Below are 26,774 nucleotides of genomic sequence, written 5' to 3' on the forward strand. Positions count from 1 at the left end.
TCCAGTTGAGCTATTTCAAATCCTGAAAGATGATGCTGTGAAAGTGCTACACTCAATATGCCAGTAAAGTTGGAAAACTCAGCAGTGGCCACAGGACTGGAAAAGGTCAGTTTTCATTCCAATCCCAAAGAAAGGCAATGCCAAAGAATGCTCAAACTACCGCACAATTGCACTCATCTCACACGCTAGTAAAATAATGCTCAAAATTCTCCAAGCCAGGCTTCAACAATATGTGAACCGTGAACTTCCTGATGTTCAAGCTCGTTTTAGAAAAGGCAGAGGAACCAGAGATCAAATTGCCAGCATCCACTGGATCATGGAAAAAGCAAGAGGGTTCCAGAAAAACATCTATTTCTGCTTTATTGACTATGCCAAAGCCTTTGACTGTGTGGATCACAATAAACTGTGGAAAATTCTGAAAGATACGGGAATACCAGACCACCTGACCTGCCTCTTGAGAAATTTGTATGCGGGTCAGGAAGCAACAGTTAGAACTGGATACGGAACAACAGACTGGTTCCAAATAGGAAAAGGAGTACGTCAAGGCTGTATATTGTCACCCTGTTTATTTAACTTATATGCAGAGTACATCATGAGAAACGCTGGACTGGAAGAAGCACAAGCTGGAATCAAGATTGCCAGGAGAAATATCAATAACCTCAGATATGCAGATGACACCACCCTTATGGCAGAAAGTGAAGAGGAACTCAAAAGCCTCTTGATGAAAGTGAAAGAGGAGAGTGAAAAAGTTGGCTTAAAGCTCAACATTCAGAAAACAAAGATCATGGCTTCGGGTCCCACCACTTCATGGGAAATAGATGGGGAAACAGTGGAAACAGTGTCAGACTTTATTTTTGGGGGGCTCCAAAATCACTACAGATGGTGACTGCAGCCATGAAATTAAAAGACGCTTACTCCTTGGAAGGAAAGTTATGACCAACCTAGATAGCATATTCAAAAGCAAAGACATTACTTTGCCAACAAAGGTTCGTCTAGTCAAGGCTATGGTTTTTCCTGTGCTCATGTATGGATGTGAGAGTTGGACTGTGAAGAAAGCTGAATGCCGAAGAATTGATGCTTTTGAACTGTGGTGTTGGAGAAGACTCTTGAGAGTCCCTTGGACTGCAAGGAGATCCAACCAGTCCATTCTGAAGGAGATCAGCCCTGGGATTTCTTTGGGAGGAATGATGCTAAAGCTGAAACTCCAGTACTTTGGCCACCTCATGTGAAGAGTTGACTCATTGGAAAAGACTCTGATGGTGGGAGGGATTGGGGGCAGGAGGAGAAGGGGATGACAGAGGATGAGATGGCTGGATGGCATCACTGACTCGTTGGACGTGAGTCTCAGTGAACTCCGGGAGTTGGTGATGGACAGGGAGGCCTGGCATGCTGTGATTCATGGGGTCACAAAGAGTCGGACATGACTGAGCGACTGATCTGATCTGATCTGATGCAGAATTCTGAAAATAAAATACTAGGGGAAGAAAACTATGACATTAAAATTTTCAGTTATATATTTTAACATCTGTTTCAAGGACATAAAAATATACTTTTATAAATATGTGCAAATATTCATTTCTGGGATATTACAGTAATAAGCATTTTTGAGTGTAATGAAAAGGTTTAATAGTAAAACACCAATTTAAGATACTACAAGAAGACTCCTTTTTAAAATTGATCTTAAGAGACAAGTTTTAAGTTGTAGATGAGAAATGCTTATGTGAGTATGGAATTATGAGTCATTTTAAAGTACTACTATGAGGTAAGAAAGAAATATAAAATCTTATTTGAAAATTCACAAGGTTTTCTTCTTATTTCCCTGTAAATAGCACACTAACAACTCTAATTTCCTATCTGTGCCTTCTGGAATAGTAGGTAAAGATTTAAGGAATGATCTAGATATTAAAAATAGTAGTAAAATTATGATTATCCAAGCTGGAGATATAAAGGTTTCAAATACATCTATGATTATCAAGCACGGCTCAAACTTTATATCAGGAAAGAACAAACAAACTAAAAAAATCAAGTAACCACAATTTCTGGGTTTTGGATACAAAAGAATATATATGTTGGTTTCATATGTATAACAAAGAATTGACAGGCTAGTTTAACACCTATAAATACTGAAGTTAATATAAAGTTTCTTAAGAATAACATGGAGTATACATATAGCTAGAGATATTTTAAAAAGTAAAAAAACTATTTTCCAGAGATAATTTTTAAACTCTGTTGGTAGTTTTTCTTTCCTTATGACTTTATAACAAGTAGTGTGTATAATAAAAAAAAATCATAAATTGTGATTTCATTCATTTACTGTAAGTGCCATTACATGTAGATATTAGGAAAAGACAAATCAGAATCTCTTAAGCAAAAAAAAGTTCTACATTTTTTCTTTAAGACTATTGCAGCTGAAAATTTTCTCATTTAATTAACAGAGAGTCAGAATCTCATTTATATAATTATAACTTTGGTAAAAAGACTAGATAAAATGCTTATTTATTTCCTCTTTATTTTCAAAAAGATCTAAAACACCCACCAAGATTATACCAAACAGTAAGATAAATTAGTTAAGTACATTAAGTATTTATCAAACAGTAAGCTAGAAACCACAAGAAACAGAAAGGCCAAAAATTCTTAAATCATAATAAATCTGCTAAGGCCTAAAACAGAAGTCACCTTGAATTGTCTATGAACTAAAGTTCTGCTATATTAAATAGAAGACATCACTTCATTACTTGCAAAGTGAGAATTTTTTTTAAAAGACAAATCACTTCAAACTGAAATGAACTTCCAGAGGGAACTATATTCAATATAGATACATACATACATGTGTGTGTGCTAGTCCCTCAGTTGTGTCCAACTCTTTGTGACCCCATGGACTGTAATCCACCAGGCTCCTCTGTCCATGGAATTCTGCAGGCAAGAATACTGGAGTGGGTTGCCATTTCCTTCTCCAGGGGATCTTCCCGACCCAGGGATTGAACCCAGGTCTCCCGCATTGCAGGCAGACTCTTTACCAACTGAGCCACCAGGGAAGCCATATATACATATATAAGTATAACCAAGTCACTTTGCTGTACACGTGAAACTAATACAATATTGTAAATTGATTATACTGCAATTAAAAAAAAAAAAAAAACAAGAACCACCACCAACCTCAAAAACAACCACCAAAAAAGGTAAGGAACAAATTTTCTTTCAGTTCTTCATAAAAATCAGCTATATGTCATTCAAAAGAGTATGAGCATTGTTTTTTCACAACCTCACTGTCTCCTCTTAAGTTGAATTTGAAATAATTCTTCTCATATTTATAATATAGAGTTCCTCATCTGACATAGCCCCACTATTTCTGTTCTGTTTGTATAATAATCTGTCTCATCCTGACCCTCATTCCATTTCATATTCAGCTTGTCCTTCTTAAATGAATTCTTCCCTTTCATCCCCCTCCCCATATTCATATTCATCTAGCTGTTCTTCCTAATTGCTTTGTAATTTTTTTCTTTCATAATGGCATACTTAGTATGCCAACATTTATAAATCTGAGCCATGCACATATATTGCTCTTATTATCACACCATTTTGGATCGTGACTTTGAAGCCTTCCATTTCTGTGGTAGGATCCTTTTTGTCATGTAAGGGGACATGACATGTGAATGGCATGTGAAAAAGTACAGGGAAAAAAGAGTTACAAACAAAACAACTTGCCTATGTGAGACAAGGCCTGTGAGAGACTTGAGAGGTTGTGGAAGAGGCTCAGGCAACTGGAAGGCAGGATGAGAGAAGCCCTGGACTCCAGGTGATGGTTCGGGAATGATTTCAACCACATCTTCAATTTCCCTATCAGAATTATTGTCCTCAGAGAAGGTTGTACTCTCTGGTCTCACAATGCCACATTTTGCTTGTACTACAGTGAAAACAAGGGAGAGTACATGAGAACATCTATAATCTCAAATCAGTGAATAATTGAACTGAATTTCAAATCAGTGAATAATTGTCACCAGGAGGACAGTCTTAGATAACTTACTGTTTCTTTTGGATTGCTGAGAAGCATTCATTAGCTTTGTTAAGTTTGGTTTCAGGACATTCTGGAGAAGAAAATAAGAATTTTAAGAATAATAAGGGTCAAATTTAATAAAATAAGTAAAACATCCCCCATTCCTCTATGATCTAACACAAAAAGCACAGGCTCTGGAGTCATTCAGATGTGGATTCAAATCCCAGTTCTGCCACTGATTAACCTTCTCATGGGGTAAGGATTATGACAGATGACATAGGAAGCCCCGGATGTTCCTCTCCTTACCCCTAATATACTGCTATACAAATACTATGACACCCACTAGATTACTTTCTCTACCAAAATGTTCTAGAATAAAAATTTATCCCCAATACTTTAGAGTACTATATCTGAAAAACTAAGCTATTCAAATTAGTTGCTATATTTTGAAATTTACTTGCATGATTTCTATATGCATGAATTATCACTTGGGAAGGGAAATATAAAAGTTTAATTTTTAGCAGAACCTTATTTAGATGGGTTAGAACTGTGAACAGGAAAAGTTATTTCTATTCTGTTTGTCAAAGAGCTAAAGACAAATGATTTTTTTTTAATTCAGCTCATTCTAAGGAAGAGGGAAAAAAATGAGTAAACCTGTAGGGCAGTGATCATAAATGAAAGCCACAAACACTCTAAACAGAAAGCCATAAGCAAACATGTTAACAACAGAGGCAGAGAGAGATGGACTCAAAGAACAGACACTGAAGAAATGTATTCTGCAAGGAAAAATTAGGTTAACAGGAAATATTAAAAATGACAAAAGGTAGGGGAAGAAAAAGAAAGGAAAAAGTGAGATATGCCTAGTGAAGTACAAACTTAAGGGAAAAAAAAGAAAAGCGTAAGTATAATGAGGTATGTGGAAAAACATATATATTTAGAATTTATATAAAATAAATCAGTAATATATCAGTATTGTTAAGGATACACTATGAAGAAAGCCTGTGCTTTCCATATTTTTATTAATACATAAATTATATATCTACACTGTTCAAGTTTTATGAAAATATCAACATAAATTGTATATAAAACATATATTTAAAACATAGGCTTTTGTTCATTGTGTATCCCTAATAATAGTGATACATATTACTTTAAAACTGTTTATAAATAATACTGTAATAAAGAGTTTAATTTTGCCACTATAAAAAAGTCATTCAATTAGCCACACATGGTCATCTATCACTACCTGAATGCTGTCAAGTATTACTAGAGAGAGAGGAACTGATAAAGAAATATTCCTAACATTTCACTGGGAACAAGGACTGGTAGTCAGAATTCTAAGGAGAATATACGGTTTGAAAAAAAAAATTAATGGAATACAAGATGGAGCTAAAAAGAAGGTCAAGAAATATTAATCTAAAATTCTCAGCTCCCAGTTGGACAACAGTGGAAAATATACAATAACATTTTTATCACATATTTCTTATTTATTTTCTTGTTGTGCAGGGCCTCCTTCCTCAACATAACTCAACTGAACTTCTACATCCTAAATATTAAAAAGAGAATCTAAATTTAAGTCATATTTTTAGAATTCAAACAGATTTAACTGCTATATTATATATATTAGCTGTAACATTATGTAGGATTCCATTTGTCTCTTCATTTATTCACATTCAAAAACTATTAAAATGGTTCTTACATTTGAAATATATGTTACATGCTCTAGGAGATGCACAATTGTTTCCTGAACTCCACTAGTTTATACTGATACAGGGGCTATAAGATGAATATTTAAATAGCAAAATACAAAATGTCTGAAATCTGAAATTTTAGAATATGACACAAGGACTTTCAGTAGACTTTTTTTTTTTTTACTATAATACAAAAAACATCTGAAGTTGTAAGTTTTATCTTATGGTTATTAAAAGCCTGTGCTTCTACAAACTGGTTATTATTTTAGGCAAACATGTGTTCTTCAATGATATGAACAATTGGGAATATCTTCTTAATGGAATGCTTTAGAAAACACAGTGGAATCCCTTTATAATATGGATTTTGAGAAACAGATTTTTAATTTTTAAATTTCCATAATTACAACTATTACTTTAGTTTTAATGCAGAGCCAAAGACAGAAACAGAGAAAGAAAGAAAGAAAAAAAAAAAAAAAAGCACCCTCCTAACACTTCTAAGAAACCAAAATAGTGTCTAAGGGTAGAAAAAAATCTAGATGATATAAACTATATAGTTTTGGAACTGAAAAGCTCCAGGAAGATTTCATGATTATTACATAAGTAGTTGTATCCACTATGAGTATTATAAAAGTCAAGTCAGTATGGTTTAAAATTCACAATAAGACTTTTTATCCTTGACCAAATTTTGTATTTCCTCCATTGTAAGAAAGCTTTTCCCAATACGATTTTCCTCTCACTATGTATTTTCCAACTCATTTTTTTTTTCTTCACTCCACCTTCAGTATTTGAGACTTCCCTGGTGGCTCAGACAACAAAGCATCTGCCTACAATGTGGGAGACCCGGGTTCAATCCCTGGGTCAGGAAGATCTCCTGAAGAAGGAAATGGCAACCCACTCCAGTACTCTTGCCTGGAAAACCCCATGGACGGAGGAGCCTAGTACGCTACTGTCCATGGGGTCGCAAAGAGTCGGACATGACTGAGAGACTTCACTTTCACTTTTCACTATTTACTAAAGTTAAAAGAAAAAAAAAGTCAACTACTCATATTTTTATAAAACAGTTTGTTCTCACCAACTTTCCATTACAAACATAAAACAGTGAGAGGGACACCACTGCTGAATATTAAGAGTAAATGCTATAAGAAACTAAATTCAGAGCAGGAAAACTATTTACAGAAGAGAGCACTTTACCTTGGTTTCAAATCTAAGTCTTCATCATCTGATGTAGGCCATGAATCAACACCAGGTTTGTTGGAAAACCTTTAGAGCAAAAACATATACAACAAAAATGAGTGAGTTCATTTCTTTAAACAAAAAAACGAGTCAAAGTTTGGCTATCTGCATATTAAATGAAGTTTCTTAACATAATTAAAACTTGGTCTCTGTTTTAAAAAAGCTTTTAAAAAAAAAAGATTTTTTGATGTGGACCACTTTGAAAGTCTTTCTTGAATTTGTTCCAATGTTGCTTCTATTTTATGTTTTGGCTTTCTGACCCTGAGGCATGTGGGACCTTAGCTTCCAGAACGGGGATCGAACCCACACTGCCTACACTGGAAGGAGAAGTCTTATTAACCATCTTAACCACTGCAATCCCAGGGAAGTCTCTAAAAGATTTTTAATTACCTATTTCTGTTTCCATCTCTCCCAACTATTGAAATATCTAGTTAAGACTCATTCTTAGTTTCCACGACATACAGTGACAGCCAATAATACGCTGGCAGAGCCTGAGAATAATTTGTTTTCACCAAAAGTCCTAATAACTGAACTGAAAATCAAATTGGTGGATTGAAATAACTCGTTTGCCCAAACTCAAATAAACCTGATGACTTTTGGATGCTTGGGGCTGGTGCACTGGGACGACACAGAGGGATGGTACGGGGAGGGAGGAGGGAGGAGGGTTCAGGATGGGGAACACGTGTATACCTGTGGCGGATTCACATTGATATATGGCAAAACCAATACAATATTGTACAGTTAAAAAATAAAAAAATAAATAAAATGTTCTGGTTGAAACTGGAAAAAAACAAAGTGGAAAGCTATGGTGTTCCTTCTCCATTCTCTGTCCCTAGTTCAGAGGCTAAATAAACGTCATCCATCAAAAATGGCAGTCTTGGTCCTTCAGCAGCGAAACCACTTACTGAGATGCCCCCCGACCCCTCCCCTTTACTCTGGATCAGTACAGGAGTTCTTGGCAATGTCTGGAACTTAAAATGTACAGAAATCAAAGAACTAATTTATATGTTTAACTTATATGCTACACAGTACTTCTCAGTCTCTGCTGAGGGACATGAGAGTGGACATGGGAGCCAAGCAGGCCAGCTGTCAAATCACAGGTCAACTCATTTTAACCATGGAATCATGGGTCAATTCATCAACCTCCTGAACCACAGTTGGCTAATTAAGTAAAAGTAGGACGCAGCTACTTTATAAAGCTGCTGTGATGACTCTATGAGGTCACCAATGTTAAGTAAGTATTGCAGTGTCTAACCCAGAGTAGAACGCTCAACAAACATCAGTTTCTTCTCCGTGTTCCCTTACTTAAACATACAATTTTAAAACATCCATAAAATCCTACTGCTTAAAGAGTCTTCTTCAGAACTCTCATTCTCCACTAAAGAAAAAAGTAAGACACATTTTAAATCAACCAAAGAAAAATACAGACTATTAAAACCTCAAGACTGATGCTCTGTCTAAAAGTATTCCTTTGGGCCCACACCTGGCGACCACACTAGAGGGAACAGTGGTGGTACTATACTCGCAGGCCATTAATGCCTAAGAATCGCTCCTCTCCTTTATAGTCATCTAATGCAAAACAAAAAAAAGAAGAAAGAACTGCTGTTTAAAATGTCTATAATCCTAACCAAACTCTAGGAGACTGATAGAAAACGGTATTACACCATTAATAGAATCAGTATGATAAGCTGACAATAGGACACTTAAACAGCACAGGATTTCTGGACTTCCACTGCCTGGAGCAGTGAACAGAGAACACAAGTGTCTTGCTGGGACATAACACAACTTCTCTGGCTTTTCAGTTCAGGATGCAAACACCCTCTCACAGGGAAGCTTGCTCTAGAGGTGCTGAACTTCAGAGCGTGGTAAAACATAGGAAACAAAGTCTTCCTGGCCCTATTTCCAGATGCAAGAGAAGTGTGAAAGATGTAGTGATTCCAGATTTAGAAAGAATAATCTCTTGAAAGGGAGGTGGGGGAGGGTAAATGGGTAAGGGGGGTCAGTGGTGAGGACGGGGACTAGACTTGTAGTGGTGAGCAGGCAGCAGGGTACACACAAGCTCAGCTTTTTAAAAAAGTTTTAAATATATATATACACACACACACACACACACACACACACTAACTTTTTTAAAAGTTTTTTAAAACTTTTAAATACATATATATTTTTAACTTTTATATATAAACTTATATATATATTTATATATATACTTATATATACTTTTATATATATATAAACTTTTATGTTCAAGCTGGTTTTAGAAAAGGCAGAGGAACCAGAGATCAAATTGTCAACATCCGCTGGATCATAGAAAAAGCAAGAGAGTTCCAGAAAAACATCTATTTCTGCTTTATTGACTATGCCAAAGACTTTGACTGTGTGGATCACAATAAACTGTGGAAAATTCTAATAGAGATGGGAATACCAGACCACCTGATCTGCCTCTTGAGAAATGTGTATGCAGGTCAGGAAGCAACAGTTAGAACTGGACGTGGAACAACAGACTGGTTCCAAATAGGAAAAGGAGTACGTCAAGGCTGTATATTGTCACCCTGTTTATTTAATTTATATGCAGAGTACATCATGAGAAACGCTGGACTGGAAGAAACACAAGCTGGAATCAAGATTGCCGGGAGGAATATCATAACCTCAGATATGCAGATGACACCAGCCTTATGGCAGAAAGTGAAGAGGAACTAAAAAGCCTCTTGATGAAAGTGAAAGTGGAGAGTGAAAAAGTTGGCTTAAAGCTCAACATTCAGAAAACAAAGATCATGGCATCTGGTCCCACCACTTCATGGGAAATAGATGGGGAAACAGTGGAAACAGTGCCAGACTTTATTTTTCTGGCCTCCAAAATCACTACAGATGGTGACTGCAGCCATGAAATTATAAGATGCTTACTCCTTGGAAGGAAAGTTATGACCAACCTAGATAGCATATTGAAAAGCAGAGACATTACTTTGCCAACAAAGGTCGGGCTAGTCAAGGCTATGGTTTTTCCTGTGGTCATGTATGGATGTGAGAGTTGGACTGTGAAGAAGGCTGAGCACCGAAGAATCGATGCTTTTGAACTGTGGTGTTAGAGAAGACTCTTGAGAGTCCCTTGGACTACAAGAAGATCCAACCAGTCCATTCTGAAGGAGATCAGCCTTGGGATTTCTTTGGAAGGAATGATGCTAAAGCTGAAACTCCAGTACTTTGGCCACCTCATGTGAAGAGTTGACTCATTGGAAAAGACTCTGATGCTAGGAGGGATTGGGGGCAGGAGGAGAAGGGGACGACAGAGGATGAGATGGCTGGATGGCATCACTGACTCGATGGACGTGAGTCTGAGTGAACTCCGGGAGTTGGTGATGGACAGGGAGGCCTGGCGTGCTGCAATTCATGGGGTCGCAAAGAGTCGGACACAACTGAGCGACTGATCTGATCTGATCTGATCTGATATATTTTTTAAACTTTTTAAAAAGTTTTAAATATATATATATATATACACATACACCAATATATTTTAAAAGTATAATCTCCTGAGACTATGTCCTTCCATTGTTCAAGAGTATCTGGACCACAAAGAGCACGATGATCCAAACAGTGCTGTGTACTAGTGAGGGATGTCATTATATCAATCCTCCCCATTATATGACAAATGTTGATAGAAATCATGCTTTTTCAGGTTGGAAGGCATACATCATCAGATCCAAAGCTAATCAACAAAGGGAGGCATGGAAGGAGGGAGGGAGTGATGGACTCTGGTGCTGTTGGGCAACATTTCACATGTGTCGTCATGATCTGATGCTGGAGGGATGACTCACATGCCGTGACTCCATGGGGCAAGGAGTCCTGCAAGCTTGAGCCTGGAGGGCAGGGGCAGTGACTTTTAAATGTTTGTACTCTGTGACATCAGAACAATGCTTAGTACACATAAAAGACATACAATGATTTCTTCAGTGAACAAATGAACAAATAAGAATGTTTTCTTTGGAAATTTTGTTTATAAAAATACAGAAATTAACCAGGGACAACTCTATTCTATTCTGAGCATATTGAAGACCAACACTCTATGTCTTCTTTGTGTCTCCTCTAATGTGTAAAACCAACCTACAGGAGTTCTTTGATGTGTGTTGTTGTTGTTAAATCACTGAGTCATGTCCTACTCTTTGTGACCCCATAGACTATAGCCCACAAGGCTCTTTTGTCCATAGGATTTTCCATGCAAGAATACTGGAGTGGGTTGCCCTTTCCTTCTCCAGGGAACCTTCCCGACCCAGGGATCAACCCTGCATCTCCAGCATTGGCAGGCAGATTCTTTATTACTGAGACATCTGGGAAGCCCTCTTTGATTAGATAGAGGTCTACTAAGTTAAAGGTGTCCTCAGACAGCTTGTGCAATGTGCTAGATGCCACATCGAGGGGCCATGGTGGTGTTTTGTTAATGTGACGTGTTTTTGTGCTTTTATTAAGAGTCTGCAGAGTCCCAATTTGATCTATGTGAATATTTTATACAATAATCTTTTAACTAATGGCAAGAGAACATCTTGTTCTAAAAAAACTATACTGTCATGACAATTATCCAACACACAGAAGAAAACACCTGGTTCTAATGAAGTCAATCTATCTCACTCTTCTTGGATCTGTAAGGAATGAAGTTGGTAATAGACACCTTGCTGGTACAACAATATGCAAAATAACTGGTTCTCAACCAGGCATTGCTTTTCTGTCTCCTGTACTATTGGTAGGTACTTTTCAAAAGTAATCTCTTCCTGGTATGCTGCACACTGGCTCACCTTTGCAGTTCCTATTGTTTATCATTTGGTATCCTACCAGGAAGGTATTGGGAGGTTCCCAGTTGTAACAACGGTAACTTTTTTAGTGAGATTACTCACTACACAGGAACTACTTACTAACTGAAAACCATTTGTAAAAATTAAAGTTCCCCTTTTATAAGACGTCTAATTTGCCATAATATTATTATACAGAAAATATACATCATACTAACTTAAAAAGTTTTTTGTATCTACAAGAAGATCTAATACAGGATTTTAGGGGCCATGATTAAATACATGGATTTGTTTTAAGGTAATACAGTCTCTGATTTTAAGTTACCCTACAGTTAACTTCTTAAACAATTCAGAATACTAGACTATTAAGAAATTAATTTAAAAAATAAAATACACATTCAAATTACATATGCTTTTTCATTGTTCTTTCATCACTAAAAGTTGCTCATTCCTATTTTATCTATGGTAGAATCACTAATAGTAATTCATTGTCAGATGACTTACCTGGGTTGCTGTCTTCAGGAGGAGTTTTAGGTCTCTCTTCTTTATATTCAGAATTCAGATGGTGAATGCTATGTATTAAAACTGTGATAATATTTTAACACCAATATGAAAAACAACTATCAAAGTCTCAGACTATTTCAGAAAATATCACAGATAATATCAAAACTTCAATTGTTCCATCCATTATAAGTTTCTAAGTTCTATAAACTTTTATTTAGCATGTAATTAAAGGAGAACAAAAAGGAAAATGAAGAACTCGTGAACTAAAGGCAGTATAGCTCAGTAAAGTAACTAGAGTTAACTTGGCATATAAAAACTCTCTTGAACTCAGAAAACCAACTGCTCGTCGTTCTGGAGAGGTTACTTCTCAATTCAAAGTCTTCCTCTACACAACTGGGATCTTACTGCCTTATTTCACAAGGGGATTAAGAGGATTTAATGAGATAATATACCCCCAAAATGCTTGGAGAAACAAAGAATGGAATAATTTGGTCTAGAACTTTATTACTGGAACTACTTTGGAATTCCAAATAAAATCTAATGTGTGTTTTTTCATACCTTTAACATTCAAGTGTTGCAGGAAACTGTTAATTATGGTGATTAGCTGTTATTTGTGGTTTGTAAGTTAGGGAATCTCAGCTATTATATAATCTGAACCTAAATTTATTTATAAAATACAAAAACTCACTACATTAGATAACATAATTGTCCCCAATTATTGCAGTTAATTACACCAAGAGCAGAAAACTAATCACAATCAAAACCTGGCCTGGACCACTACTCTCCTTCTCTACCTACTCAAACTCTGAACCAGCAGATCTTTCTGAGATCAGTGTCTAATCTCCACGCTCATCTTCATTTCACCTGGAAGACATACTTCTTAGTCCCTACTCTTAGAATGGACACTGGCAAGTCCTGCACAGGGCTTACCTCACTTAATTCCAACTAACTTACTTGAGACTTAGGGATTTCTGGTGAATGAGTTCCTTATGAGGCAGACTCTGAAAACAAGGGCTTCCCTGGTGGCTCCCAATGCAATGCAGGAGACCTGGGTTCGATCCCTGGGTTGGGAAGATTCCCTGGAGAAGGGAAAGGCTGCCCACTCCAGTATTCTGGCCTGGAGAATTCCATGGACTGTATAGTCCATGGTGTCACAAAGGGTCGGACATGACTAAGCGACATTCACTTTCACTGCACTGAAAACATTTAAGGCTGAAGCACATATAAATCCTCTGAAAGACTTTCATTATTATAGGAAACAGATCTCATGAGGGGCCAATTGTCAATATGGACTCTCAGGCAAGCTGGCACCCACTACTCTGGGAAGGATGACAGGGAACCTATGAGCTAAGAAAATGTCCCCTCCTGCCCCAGGACAGAAAGCCCCCTTGAGGTTCAGGTCTAGAAACAAAGGAGAAAGGGAAGTCCGCTCAGTCCCTGCAGGAGCACTTGAACCTCCCTGACAGACTAAAATGGTCCGCACTGGTATCTGCTAGCAGAAAAGATAAATAACAGCCTCAATGGACACCTCATTGTGAAGATCAAGGTTTAGATCTAGGCTTACACGTGGGCTCCACATAAGGTTTCTGAGTGTGGGGGGAGGCTAGGAGGCCCAGCTGCCAGAACTGGATGCCGGTGCTGAGCTACAAACATACGTATGAGAACTAAGAAGTTGTCACTAATAACATCAGCATTCTTCTAAGAAAGTAATTTAAAGCAAAGAGTCATCCAAAAGACAAAATCAAGTCTTTTATGTTCAGTATGCAATTTTAAGGAAAAATATATACAAAGTAGAGATTAAAGAATTATTATAAAAGAATTAAGAAATTCAATATTGTGTCATAAGATAAACTAAAAAAGCAGAATCCATATTTTATAAAGCTAATAAAACTAATATGAAATCCCTCAGCGACTACAAGATCAATGAAAAAAAAGGGAACTGGATGCATGTGACATCAGTCAATATTATAAAGGAATATGAATCCTGCTATCTATTCCTGCTATATATTGTTCATGATTCCCAGTCAGAATAATTGATTTTCCACCTGCCTGATGATGTGTTGATTACAAATTAATCCTTTTATTAATTTAATCTTGATGTTACCACCTTAGAACAGCACAAAGGTTTTTAAAAAGAAAAAGAACTGTACCTTTTCATCTTATCAACTGCATGTGTATTTGCTTCTTTCTTTGCGAAAAACTCCACCATTTGCTGTTTCCTTTCACTTATAGCAAGCGACAACGGTGTGAGGTCATCCTGTAAAACAGGGAAAACCATTTCTAACGTACACAGTTAACCTATTTCAAAGCTGAACTTTGAAATCATGCAATAGATTCTCTGAACTTAAACACAGAATTCAGAAAGCAAATAAAAGGGAGCCCCCTCTTCCTTATGCCCCTGCGTGCCTTCTTTCTCTTGAAGATGCTCCTTCTCTGGGCCTTCCCTGGTGGTCCAGTGGCTAAGACTCCTAATGCAGAGGGTCCAGGTTCCATCCTTGGTCAGGGAACTAGATCCCACATGCCGCAACTAAAGATCCCATGTGCCACAATTAAGACCCGGTGCAGTCAAATATGTCTTTTTTAAAAATGATAAATAAAATGCTCCTCCTCTACTTCTTTAAAAGACAAATTACAGAGTCATTCTCTAAAACTCACTTCCAACATTTACTGGCTCCAAGGATATTTGCTCCTATCATACTATTTATCAGGGATATCGTAGTATTCACTTGCTCTATTACTACACTCAACACTCCTCCAGAGAGAATCAATTAACTACTCAATCAACAGCATATTTTAGGAACAATGCTGAGGCAGAAATATATATTATTATCTGTAGCATGTATAACCGATCCAAGGATGATAATGAGTAACCTCACAAGGTTTACAGACATTCCAATGGGAATATTATTCTCTATATGAACATGCAAAGGAAAATAGTTTGTTTTTTTTTTTCCGAAAACACCAACTAATAATTTCTACTTTGAAAAATTCAATCTCATTCTTAAGAAATCCTTTTAAAATATGAAATCAATTACAGATTAATTAGAGTCTCTAAAATATTGAAATAATTATCAAAATAAACTATAAAACAAGAATTGGAAACTCAAATGCATATGGAAGGAAAGTTGGTGACCTGAATAAGTGAAAAGGCCAGGTAAGGCCAGCAAACCCGAGAACACATGCTCCATACAGAAGGGGCGGCCTCTGAATGCTGACCAAACAGTAGAATGGGCTCAAGAGGGACCAGATTTGGTTCTTTGAGAAGCCTGAAATGCAGACCTCTGCATGAGTCTCCTAAATTTTAAATGTTGACTCAATTTGCAGAGGTAAATAAACATATCTAAGGGCCATGCTTGGTCAATGGCCCACTTGTGGTTTGACATTTGCTGTTCCCAAACAGGTGGGAATAAAGCAAGTATTTGTATGTGAAACCGTCCCTTCTTCATATCGTGTGTTTCACAAAAAGTAGGCCCAACACATAATAAAAATTGCTATTAAGGCTCATAATTTAATTAAACATAATTTTTTAAAAAATCATAATTCCACTTCAAGAATGTTTCCACTACCTGTTGAAACTACAATCTATCTCTAGAATTCCTCTAGATTGTTAATCAAATGGATATTCAGTACCTAAGACTGCTGAAATTAAATCATCAAAAAAATTCCCATCTATACTATTACTAACTTTATGGGTTTTGATGTTTAAAGCTTTCATTTTGCTTATGCCAGGGCTCAGCAAATCTAACAGACACACTGCAAGAGTCTGTCCTGCAGCTGACACCAAAAGAAGGCTCATGAATTACTATTACTGCAGTCAGGAAAACCCTGTTGGTAACAAACATCTGTTGACCTAATGACCTGGATGAAAACAGAAGGTGCAAAATCCTAAAAAGGTCAGACTCTACAGATGAACTGACTTCACCATAAGCAAATCTCTGAAGACCAAGTACAACTGAATAATTAGTGGTTGAAAGGAAAAGGAGTTATCATTCAAGCCAGTAGATATTGCCAATAATATTCCTTTTAACTTCTTAATCACACAGGCAGAGAAAAAGTCAGGTTAATACTGTTGCAAAGGAAGGAGCTGATGGAAGTAGTTAGCATTGATCAAACTCCAACTCTTCTAGAGATTACTTATTTTTGAGATAGGTGCATTTGGAAATCACACTTACTCAGTCCATAGTTCTTCACCACAGATCATATCAGAATTTCAAGGAAACAGTTCTAAATATACACATCCAGGCCTTCCTTGATTTATTCCACCAAAATCTTCAGGGAACAACCTAGGCTTGTAAATTTTTTTTATAAGTTTTCCCAGGTGATTGTGGTTTTCGCCAGCACAATCTAACCAAGAATTAGCACAGCAACCACTCCAGTCTCATCTCTTACCCACATGGCCAATTCCTTCTCTTACTTGAAGATTTGAATAAAAAAGAAAAGTGTAAGAGGTAGAAGTCATCAAAACAGCATGAAAATTTCCTGGGTAAACACTGGTAGAACAGGGATTGCTGCTGCTGCTGCTGCTAAGTTGCTTCGGTCGTGTCCGACTCTGTGTGACCCCATAGATAGCAGCCCACCAGGCTCCTCCATCCCTGGGATTCTCCAGACAAGAGTACTGGAGTAGGGTGCCATTGCCTTCTCCAGAACAGGGACTAGTAAACTCAAAAGGCAACCTGATCTCATTATTTATAAACCATTTACTTTTCATCAAGACATTCTAGACTGGAGAGCAGAGTCTAGACTCTTATCTAAGTAGGTGTTTCTGCCAGAATAGGATAAGATTGCAGTTAATTATTTGTTTTTCTCTCTTATTTCCCACTTAATCACCACCTGTTCACTGCCAGTCTGATTTCCTCAAATTCTTCCTAAAATTGATACATAGGTTACTATACCATCCACTCACCCTGTTTCTCAAAATAACAAGTATTATCCCTGAAAACTGAAAAGCACCTTACCAAATTATATAAACTGAAGGGGAAAAAAAAAAGACAAAAACAAAAATCTCAGGATTTCTGTGGTGGTCCGGTGGCTGGGTCTCCAGGCTGCCAGTGTAGGGGCCTGGGTTCAGTCCCTGGTCAGGAAACCAGATCCTGCATGGTGAAACTAAGACTCAGCACAGCCAAATAAATAAATATTAAAAAAAAAAAAACAACTCTTTTTGGCATTTCCCAATGGCCGAAATTCCAACTTGACCTACATTTTTCACTTGCTCTCTCCTTTTCCCTTTTCCTTTACTTTCTTAAGCCTTGGGAAATAAGAGAGGAATCGTTTTTATATATATCATTTTTTTATAAAATAGGAATTTGTTAACAACAACGAGATGTCTATTATGTTGTAAAATGTTTATGCTATGTTTGAGTTTTAAGACTAAGTCTATTTCTAAGGCAAATTTTGCTTTACTGTGTTTTTATGCCAATCAAAAAAAATTTCAGTGGGGGGGCAAAGTATTCAGAAAGTTTTACCTTTAACAAGTGCAGTGTTACCACAAATATCTGTCATAAACACATGAATGAATGCTTTACTCTCTAATACATCTTTAGAAATATGTATAAAGTGAAATCTTAGACAATTTGGTTCTTTCAAAATACTTTCACTCAGGGAAGGCTGCAGCTTCCAAACACGGAAAACTGAGCTCACCTGTGAGAGTGGAGGGAGTTCCTGGAGGGGCTGCAGCTGCAGGACGTCATGTGTGTCCTGGAGAAAGAGCAGGAGGGGCGGCTTCACCATCACCAGCTCCACATGCACAGCTGCAACCCCACTGAGTAGCTCCCCGGGGCTGAGAGCAGAAGACCCTGAGGTGTACATCGTGAACCAAGCGGTCACCAGCACAAGTGAACACCCTTGCTGGGAGTCAAACATGACCTGAGCCTCTTGGCCAGGTCTCAGAACTGGGGTCCTGGAGGGCTCAGGGCTCCAGGCTTGCTGCCTCCCAGACCCACTTGCACTCACCTGGCTCCCCCTCAGGGGCACTGGGTCTCCTTCCTCCTCCCACCCACCCTCAGGGGCACCCATTCCCTGAGCCCCTGGAAGCAGCCAGCCCTCACATCGCTTCACTCCCCCGAGGCCTTCAACATTTGTGGGCTCTGAGCCTACCACCCACTCCCGGGCACATTCTGACAGGAAATCTTCCTTCAGGGGTAGACGGGTGGCTGGGAGACAGAGCTTTGTCCTTTCTGTGGACACAGACACACATCCCCCACCCCTGCCTTGGTCTTGGAGTTGTTTCCATAGTAACAGGGCTTGATGGACACTATTCAGTTTACCTATTTACATACTGTTATAAATAAAACAGTTGTAGACTAAAAAAATGCTTCACAAATATTTTGTAAATAAAGTTAGTTGAGATATACCTTGTTCCTGGCTTCTATATTGGCCTTGCAGGAAAGCAGCTTTGCTGTGAGTGGTATATTCTGGCAAAAGATAGCGTAGTGGAGAGCGGTGTTCCCACTGACATCCATGACATTTGGGTCGGCACCATGCTCGAGCAGAAGAGTTGCACACTCCTCTTCTTGGCATTCTATGGCCTGTCAGTGTTGTGCCAAGAAACAGATTGTAAATTCTAGGAATTCAAAGTAAACAGTCCACAAGCTTCACCCGTTTGCTATATCTAAACGAGATGAATTCACTTTAGTCTCAGTAGTTAAATCACATCCACCTCGTGTGGACATGGTTCGCTGCCCATACCTTCATCAGCGCGGTCCTGTTTTCATTGTCACAGAGGTTAAGCAGGCATTTTCTCTCCAGGAGCAGAGTAACCACAGCTGAATGGCCATTGGCACAGGCCAAGTGGAGGGCAGTCCTATAAAAGCAAGAGGAGTTTTCAGGAAACTGTAGTTTTACTGTTTCAAAACAAACAATTGTTCCTGTGATTGAAAACATTCAATAGCATGCTATTTCTATCCCTCTAAAACAAATATTTTGTTTCCTTCTGGAGAAAGAACATTGTATATTAGTTTTAGTTCTTCTTACCACATTAATGAAAGAACAATCTACTTGAATAGAATAAGCATGACCTCGAGATTCAGCTCAAGTTGGGTTGGAATTTGACTTTCACTCTGTCACTTATTAGCTGTCGCTCACCCTCTCTGTACCTCAATTTCCTCATTAACATAATGGAGAGAGAGTAGTAGTTATCTCACAGAACACCACCATGATGCTTAAATGAGATCCAAGGAAAGGATTTAGAACCACTCCTCAAACAGATAACAGCTCAGTAATTGCTAAGTAATATTATCATACTTATTACTATTATCTTACAAGGACAACATTGCAATAAAGTAAAAGGTTATTACACATCCTTTGCAAATATGTTTTGAATATTAGAGACAACATTGTACTTCGCTGATTTTAATATCCTCATTTTCTTACTTTTTAAGGTCTCTAACATTGGGATGAAATTTATAATTCACGTCTTTACAGCTATAATTGGTAGCATTTTTGTTTGTTTGTTTCTCATTTTTCCTGTTCATCTAATTACTGTAAGGTCTTTTTTTCTAAGGTTGAAGTATAGATGATGTGTATTGTATATTATTATATTTTATAGGTGCACAACATAGTGATTCACAATTTTTAAAGGTTATACTCCATTTAAAGTTATTATAAGATATAGCTATATTCCCTATGTTGTACAATATATCCTTATAGCTTGCAGGATTTTAATTCCCCCACCAGGGATCCAACCCCAGGCCCACAGTAGTGAGTCTTAACCACTGGACTGCCAGGGAATTCCCAAGATTCCCTTGACTTCTGAAAAGGCTGAAAGTTGTCAGAGGATACCAGTCTCAAAAGAATTCTAAAAAAAGTTATAAGTGAGAAATTATTTTTATCTGTGCCACATTCCTATTAGTGCCAGAAAGACAAGCCCTGTCTGCTATTCCAACTTTCCTACAGACAGCTTGATCTACAGAGAGTTTTAAGTTTTTTGTTTGTTAAATCAACCTCCAGATTTCTTTTTCCTTTATTTATTTATTTATTTTTGGTGCTGAAACTCAGGAAACTCCAGAATTCTTGCTTTTGAAATCATTCTTAGAAAGGTCTTTGGGGTGGGAGGGAGACTCAGGACTAAGAGGATATATGTATACTTAACAACTGATTTACGATGTTGTTTAGCAGAAAGCAACACAACATTGTAAAGCAATTATTCTCCAATTAAAAAGTAAATTAAGGTTAAGAACCAGTAGAAATAGAAAGAAAAAGAAGGTCTCTGTCAGCACACACACAAAACATGTATAAACAGGAATTTGTGTTTTCTTCTGGTACTTTTCTTACTGTGAGTATTTAAAATTTTTGATCCGTACTCCATCTGAAGCTTTTTTGTGAGATAAAAATCTAGTTACTTTTCTCTAAATAGTTACCAGGTTATTTCTCCACCATCTACACATAATTTATCTTTTCTAATAGAAAATGTCACCAGTATCAAGTTCTAAATTCTTAGATATATTTGGGTGTTTGGGTAGTTTATATTCTGTTCCATTCATTTATCTATCTTTTCAGTTGTCAATAAATGAATACTTTGTGGGCATTTACAGCACATTTTGTGGAGAAGGCAATGGCACCCCACTCCAGTACTCTTGCCTGGAAAATCCCATGGACAGAGGAGCCTGTTGGACTGCAGTCCATGGGGTTGCTAAGAGTCGGACACGATTGAGCGACTTCACTTTCACTTTTCACTTTCATGCATTGGAGAAGGAACTGGCAACCCACTCCATTGTTCTTGCCTGGAGAATCCCAGGGACGGAGGAGCCTGGTGGGCTGCTGTCTATGGGGTTGCACAGAGTTGGACACATCTGAAGCAACTTAGCAGCAGCACAGCACATTTTGACATCTAGAAGGGCAAATCTTTGTCTACTATACAAAACTTTTAATTTCATCACAACAATTAAAGACAGCATATGTAACCCAAAATCTTTAAAACCACAGTATGTTGATTTGGTTTAAATACTGAAAGACCATACATCCTAAGAAAATGTTTTCCTATTCAAGGACACAGCCAGCTCCCTACTTCAAAGCTTCTAAGGTCCTTCAGCAAAGAAAATATATACCTAGGCATACACTGATATAAAACAGATATTGAATTGTATCTTAAGAATTTTCAATCCAGAAGTCGATCTGGCATGGGAGTTATTTTGTTCACTATGCAGTTTTCTATAATATATAACCTTAAGGTATAAAAATGTGTACATTAAAAATAAGATGCTAACAACATCAGAAATCTGTCCACTGCCATGATCCACAATAGGCAATCCATAAAGAAGTATTTTCATAAATTACATGAGAAAAAATGTGAGAGTCAGGAGATTCCAGATTTATTGAAAACTATATAACTTAAGAGCTCTTACTCATGAGTACATCATGCTAACCCATGCATAATAACAAATAAAAAGGAAGATGAAGAAGGGAAAAAAAGATATTTATGTTTCATCTCATTACTCTGATTACCGACATTCAGTTAAATGACTTCAAAACTTATCAGTAAAGTGCTCTATAAGGGAAATTATAAGTGGGTCCGAAATGAGCTAAGGCTTTTTGCTGCCTATAAAGTCTGCAGGGCGCTGGATCCCAGGAAGGTGTCCACGAGCCTTGGAGAGGAAACTCACAGGAGGGACCTTTGCCAGGCCCTTCCACCCCGCTTACCTGTTCATCTTGTCCCTGTCGTTCAGGCCATTCTTCCCCAGCAACAGAATCTGCTGCACTTTGGCTATGTTCCCTACAATAGCAGCTTTGTGGATCTTTCCAAGGTCCTTGTCTCGGATGCGGTCCTTGTCTCGGATGCGATACCCAGGCTGGAAGTGGATTCTATGACCGCTGTCTCTCCCAGGACTGATGGAGGAGCCTAAGGGCGACTCGCCCTTCTTACTCCCGAAGGAGATTTTTTACTCAAAAATCTTCATCACAGAGCCCACGGGCTTCAAACACACCTCACCTCTCCCTCGGCTCTTCCCTGTCCCCGAAACCCAATATTAATGCTACAGATAGCCTAAGCAGTTCCCCTACAATATCCCGGTTGGGAAGCTCCGCGGTTTTCCAATTTTTCAGCCCGGAAGAGTCGTAGCTAAGCGACACCGGGAAACACAGTGCCCTGCGCGCCTCGGAAGCGGGCATTCCCACGTGTAAGCACGGAGACGTCGGGCCATACTGCCCAGTGCGTATGTGCTAGGTCCTGCGGCTCAAGTCTGAGATTGACTGTGGGCGGTGCTAGGCACATTTCAATCAACTCAACAACAACTCTAAATCTACTTATCCCTCAGCTTATTCATTTCCACATCCCTCTTGGACCAGCGAAATTTAGCAAGTGTAACTACAGAAAACAGTTTTCATGGTTCCAGAATTGTGGTAACAGGTATTATCAAGTGCAAATTTAGTGGAAATCAACTCAGGTTCTCCAGATGAAACGAAACCGTGTTTCCGCATCCCTCTGATCCTCCCGTGGGCCAGCCTCCATCTACACATTTTCTTCATTTTAATTTTTTGCTTTTATTTTCCCCAAATCTTTAATCAACCTGTCAAGCGAGTGTATGCTCCTCGGTTCTTTGTCTCGTCACAACAAAGATTTGGAGTGACGGACATTAAAGGCCCCTCGGAGTGTCAGAGCTCTGAACCCTTTGGCTCCTCTTTTTATGTTTTTTTCTTCCCCCTGGGCCTGCCCTATGCAAATTGGGCTTAGTCAGGAGTGCTGTTCTACCTGAAGTCCTCACCCCGGTCCTCAGACCTTCCTTTGACCTTCCTCTGTTCTATTTTCGCAGGCTTTTCCGTTGTCTTTTAGCCACTGCCATTTTGGACTCTTTTTCCCTATTCTAACTAGCTAACAAACCCAAGATTTATTTTGGAGCATAGTGTAACATTTGAGAACTTTTAAAAAAAATTATCATTCACGTGTCTGAAATAATCCATCTTTTCTCATCTAGTTTAAAATACCACTTTTTAACTCTGATGTTCTGTCTCTGGGTTTTCCATTCTGTTCCATTGAAGGGTCTGCTGCTTCTAGCATAGGCAGTATATAAAATATATTTTAATATCCTTTATGGGTCCAAAGTTCCTCCCCTTATTTGTCCTTTCCAGCATTCTCTTGGCAATGTTTATTTCTACTTTATTTGAGATGACTTTTTAATCACCATGCCAGTTAAAGAGAATTCTCAGTGAAATTTGTATTAATTAGGTTAAGAGAAGTAATTTTAACTTGACAATCACTTGTATCAGTGTATCCAGGTAGTTGTTATGTCTCTGTCCTATTTTATGTCCTTCATTAAACTTTGGAAGCTTTTTTTTTTTAATGTAAATCCTATACCCTTATTGATGTATTTATATCTGGGCTTTTAAAAATTTTACTGTGATGGTACATGATTTTTCATAATAATTTATGAATGATTACTGTTTTGATATCTGGGTATTCTTTTGATGACCAGAATGAAGAACTTTTAAAATTATAATCTTGTCATAGGAAGAAAGAGTTGAGTTTCTGGTGGTACTTAAGGAAGGCACAAACTGTTCGTATAGATTTCACCAGAAAGATGTTACACTGATAATATGCAAGATTGTAAAAAATCAAGCAAATGCAAACAAGATGGGCTTTTTTAAAAACTGAAGTGTAAGACCATTGCTACAAATTAAAAAACATTTTTAATATAGCTAAATTTCACTAAAATCCTATTAGCCACATTTTTCAGTAATTTGCTAACTAATGTGTGTGTGTGTGCACGCTCAGCTGTGTCTGACTCTAGGGACATCTTTTTTTTTTTTTTTTTCTTCAAAGAAAACAGAGTTTATTCTGTACATAGGGCCAGGCCCACAGCCCTGGGATCAGGGTTCATTTAAGAGTCCAGGCGAGTCCAGCTGGGGTCAGGCTCTCTCCCACCCGTCTGGGGAAAGGGCACGGTGGCCCAAGGCTTCCTTCTGCCAGGGAAGAGCTCAGCTGCCCGCACAGACAGCTGTCCAAGTCTGGAGATTCGTTTCTGTCTCAGCTTTTTGATGAAGGACACCTCATCCCGATTCCGGATACCATAATCTCGGAGTTTCTTCCGGTCTTCTGTGAGCTTCTCTCCCGCGGAGGTCAAGTGGTATGTCCTCCACACGTAGGACCAGCTGATGTGCTGAATGCCTCCCTCGCGCTCCTGCCTGAGCTGCACGTATCTCTGGATGGCCTTCTTCAGGTCCAGGACAGTGGCGTTCTGGACTACAACCACGGGCATAACTTCTCCATCCATCTTGCACACTCGCACTGTCATTGCTTGGCCGTATTCTAATGCTATTTGGGAATTAACCTCTTCTAAAGTAACCTGGATCGGAAGGTCGCAGAGCAGCGGGTCCTGCACAACCATGGCCAGGCCCTCCTGGAAAACGTCCACCGCCTCGGAGTGCGGCAGCGCCTGCTCCTCATCCTCCTTGTCGTCCTGCGGCTTTGGCCGCGCCACGACCCGCGGCTCCTCCAGGGGGCCGGGTTTCCCGCCGGCTTGGCCCGCACAGCCGCTCCGCGCGACAGAGGCTAATTTTATTTTATTTTTAAACTTTACATAATTGTATTAGTTTTGCCAAATATCAAAATGAATCCACCACAGGGAACACATGTATATCTAGGGACATCTTTTTTGTTTCATCTTAATAGTCTCTTTGTTCATTTGCTTTATTCACTGAAATCTATTTTCCACTCCGAAGTGTGTGTAATCATCATATGGCCTTGCAGAATATTATCAACTCCATTTTTATGAGGCATCTTATGCTTTATATTTGTTCCATCCTCTTTAACATTTCCCAAACTTTAAATAACCTTTTCCCTTGTTTCCATTTGCCTGCAACTTGTGTGTTTCCATCTTTATTCCATTTCTTAGGAATAAAGCAAAACAGGTTGAATCCATACTGCCATAAACAGGTAAGTATATACTGAAACTTCTTTTAATGTAGTTATTGATCCAGTAGTTACAATTGGACTAAACCTAGTATTGTGGGTGAAGCAGAAGCAGGCTCACAAGTTAATACAAGACAGGCTAACCCAAAACTCCCCAAGTTCCTGTTCCATTTGTTAATGATTTGAAGTTAATGACTTTAAGAATTTTGATTAACCAGATTCAAAGGGAACAGATACCTCCATTGCACAAGATGCACCAGCAAAGTCTGAATGTATGGCAGACTTATTTTATAGCAAGACAAATTAATTTACGTACTTATTCTTCAGAGGCCATTTAATGCCATTTCATTCTTTGTAGACTGAATGAATTGACAGCAAATTTTTGGGATTAGTGACTCAGAAGCCAAGTGTCCAGACCTTCAGCAGAAATTGTTGCTGGGATGCACCAAAGAACTCTGAAGAGAGGCTGGGTCCCTGTTGAAGTGATGTCTGGTTCCAGGACAGCGTTTTCACTGATGAAAGATCAATGAACAAAAATGAAAACAAACAAAAAAAAATATTTCTCAGGGCTATCCAGCTTAGCTACATCAAATGGTTTTGGTGTGTGTGACTGGTATCAATTCCTGATCACCAAGCATTTGCTTCCTACAATAGCCCAACCAAAAAAATTATCTTTTGTCTTCTGCCTCCACAGTATTCTCCAGAGCGACCTATGAGACCAGTAAAAACTATAGTGATATCTGAAAAAGACTCTTGACACTTCCTGAAGCAGCCTGGAATGAGGGTCAAAGCCACTACCAAGCTGCAGGGAGATTAGAACTACACACCAGGACTTCAGGTAGGTTGTCAAGATTTGGTTTACTCTAGTGTTTTTATATGGACCAAGATACTCAAGGAGTCTTCATTAGGTCATCTCTAAACTTCTGTATTTCCTTCATCAAATGCTGTCTGGATCCCCAAGCAATGGAAACCTAAGATTTCCCAATCCCAATTTCTGTGGAAACAGATGCCCTCTAGAAAGTTGTTGCTTAGAATACCCACAACTAAGACTCCTACTAAGCCTATCTAAGATTCAAATAATGCCCTGCTGGTGAATAAGCATATTACTGGAAAACAATATAGAGGTGAGAACTTATTAATATAACAAAAACTAGACAAATCAATGAGAAATGATATGTATTAATAATAAATGGTTTGGGAAAAATCAATTACTGATAAGAAGTAACTACACATCTCAAGGTATCAGCAAAATAAACTCCAGGTTAGTACATGTTTAGTCTTTTTATAAAAACCATTAAATATTTTAGAAGAAAATATGGATGAGTGGTATTATTTATGTTTAGAAGATCTTTCCAAAAAAATGGAAATTAGAAAATATCAGTACATTTGGCCACATAAAACTTGAGACCAAAAAATTTAGTATAAATCCAAATATAGAAAAGGAACAAAAAGACATAATTAATGAAACATTCTTAGCTTACAATTAAGGAACTACATTTTTTTTTTAAATGATCAAAGGATACCATCAGTTCACAAGTTAACCATGGGTACCAGACATTTTCTACTCTTATTTGACATTTCAATTTCATCAGTTTCATCATCTTGCCTCAAGACGTTTGCTCTTCAGTTCTGTGATAATTTAATCCACTGGGAACTTCACTGCCTTACAGCTCATCAAATTTACCCATTAAGTGGATGACATCATACTGATGGTACTAGGTGCATAAGAAATGGGA

The 26,774-nt window shown here is 38.1% G+C and overlaps 2 protein-coding genes across 2 annotated transcripts; both read right to left on the reverse strand.

Annotated features, from left to right (window-relative positions):
• Nucleotides 1–1,627: 1,627 nt before the first annotated feature.
• LOC147347903 (ankyrin repeat domain-containing protein 26-like) lies at nt 1,628–22,301 on the reverse strand. Its single transcript, XM_086368895.1, has 9 exons — nt 22,123–22,301; nt 21,834–22,055; nt 18,885–18,999; nt 18,551–18,724; nt 14,351–14,457; nt 12,201–12,281; nt 6,877–6,945; nt 4,025–4,085; nt 1,628–3,904 (listed from the first exon to the last, which is right to left on the reverse strand). The coding sequence occupies exons 1-6, from the start codon at nt 22,299–22,301 to the stop codon at nt 12,269–12,271; spliced, it is 810 nt and encodes a 269-aa protein (XP_086225021.1). The 3' UTR covers nt 1,628–3,904; nt 4,025–4,085; nt 6,877–6,945; nt 12,201–12,268.
• Nucleotides 22,302–23,924: 1,623 nt separating this feature from the next.
• Nucleotides 23,925–24,677, reverse strand: SNRNP25 (small nuclear ribonucleoprotein U11/U12 subunit 25). The gene has a single exon (XM_086365483.1). The coding sequence runs from the start codon at nt 24,512–24,514 to the stop codon at nt 24,008–24,010; it is 507 nt and encodes a 168-aa protein (XP_086221609.1). The 5' UTR covers nt 24,515–24,677; the 3' UTR covers nt 23,925–24,007.
• Nucleotides 24,678–26,774: the final 2,097 nt, after the last annotated feature.

The sequence above is a fragment of the Bos grunniens genome, chromosome 22, assembly GCF_055505025.1.
Source record: "Bos grunniens cultivar Pamir isolate PY7600 chromosome 22, Bosgru_T2T1.0, whole genome shotgun sequence".
Classification (NCBI taxonomy): Eukaryota; Metazoa; Chordata; class Mammalia; order Artiodactyla; family Bovidae; genus Bos; species Bos grunniens.

What these genes read in the sequence shown, in the direction of transcription:
- LOC147347903 (XM_086368895.1), bottom strand. Translation starts at nt 22,301, where the DNA reads ATGCCCGCTTCCGAGGCGCGCAGGGCACTGTGTTTCCCGGTGTCGCTT. An exon ending in ACAGGACCGCGCTGATGAAG is followed by an intron (nt 18,725 to 18,884) that starts GTATGGGCAGCG and finishes CAACACTGACAG; the next exon opens with GCCATAGAATGCCAAGAAGA. An exon ending in ATATAGAAGCCAGGAACAAG is followed by an intron (nt 14,458 to 18,550) that starts GTATATCTCAAC and finishes CCTGTTTTACAG; the next exon opens with GATGACCTCACACCGTTGTC.
- SNRNP25 (XM_086365483.1), bottom strand. Translation starts at nt 24,514, where the DNA reads ATGGTTGTGCAGGACCCGCTGCTCTGCGACCTTCCGATCCAGGTTACT.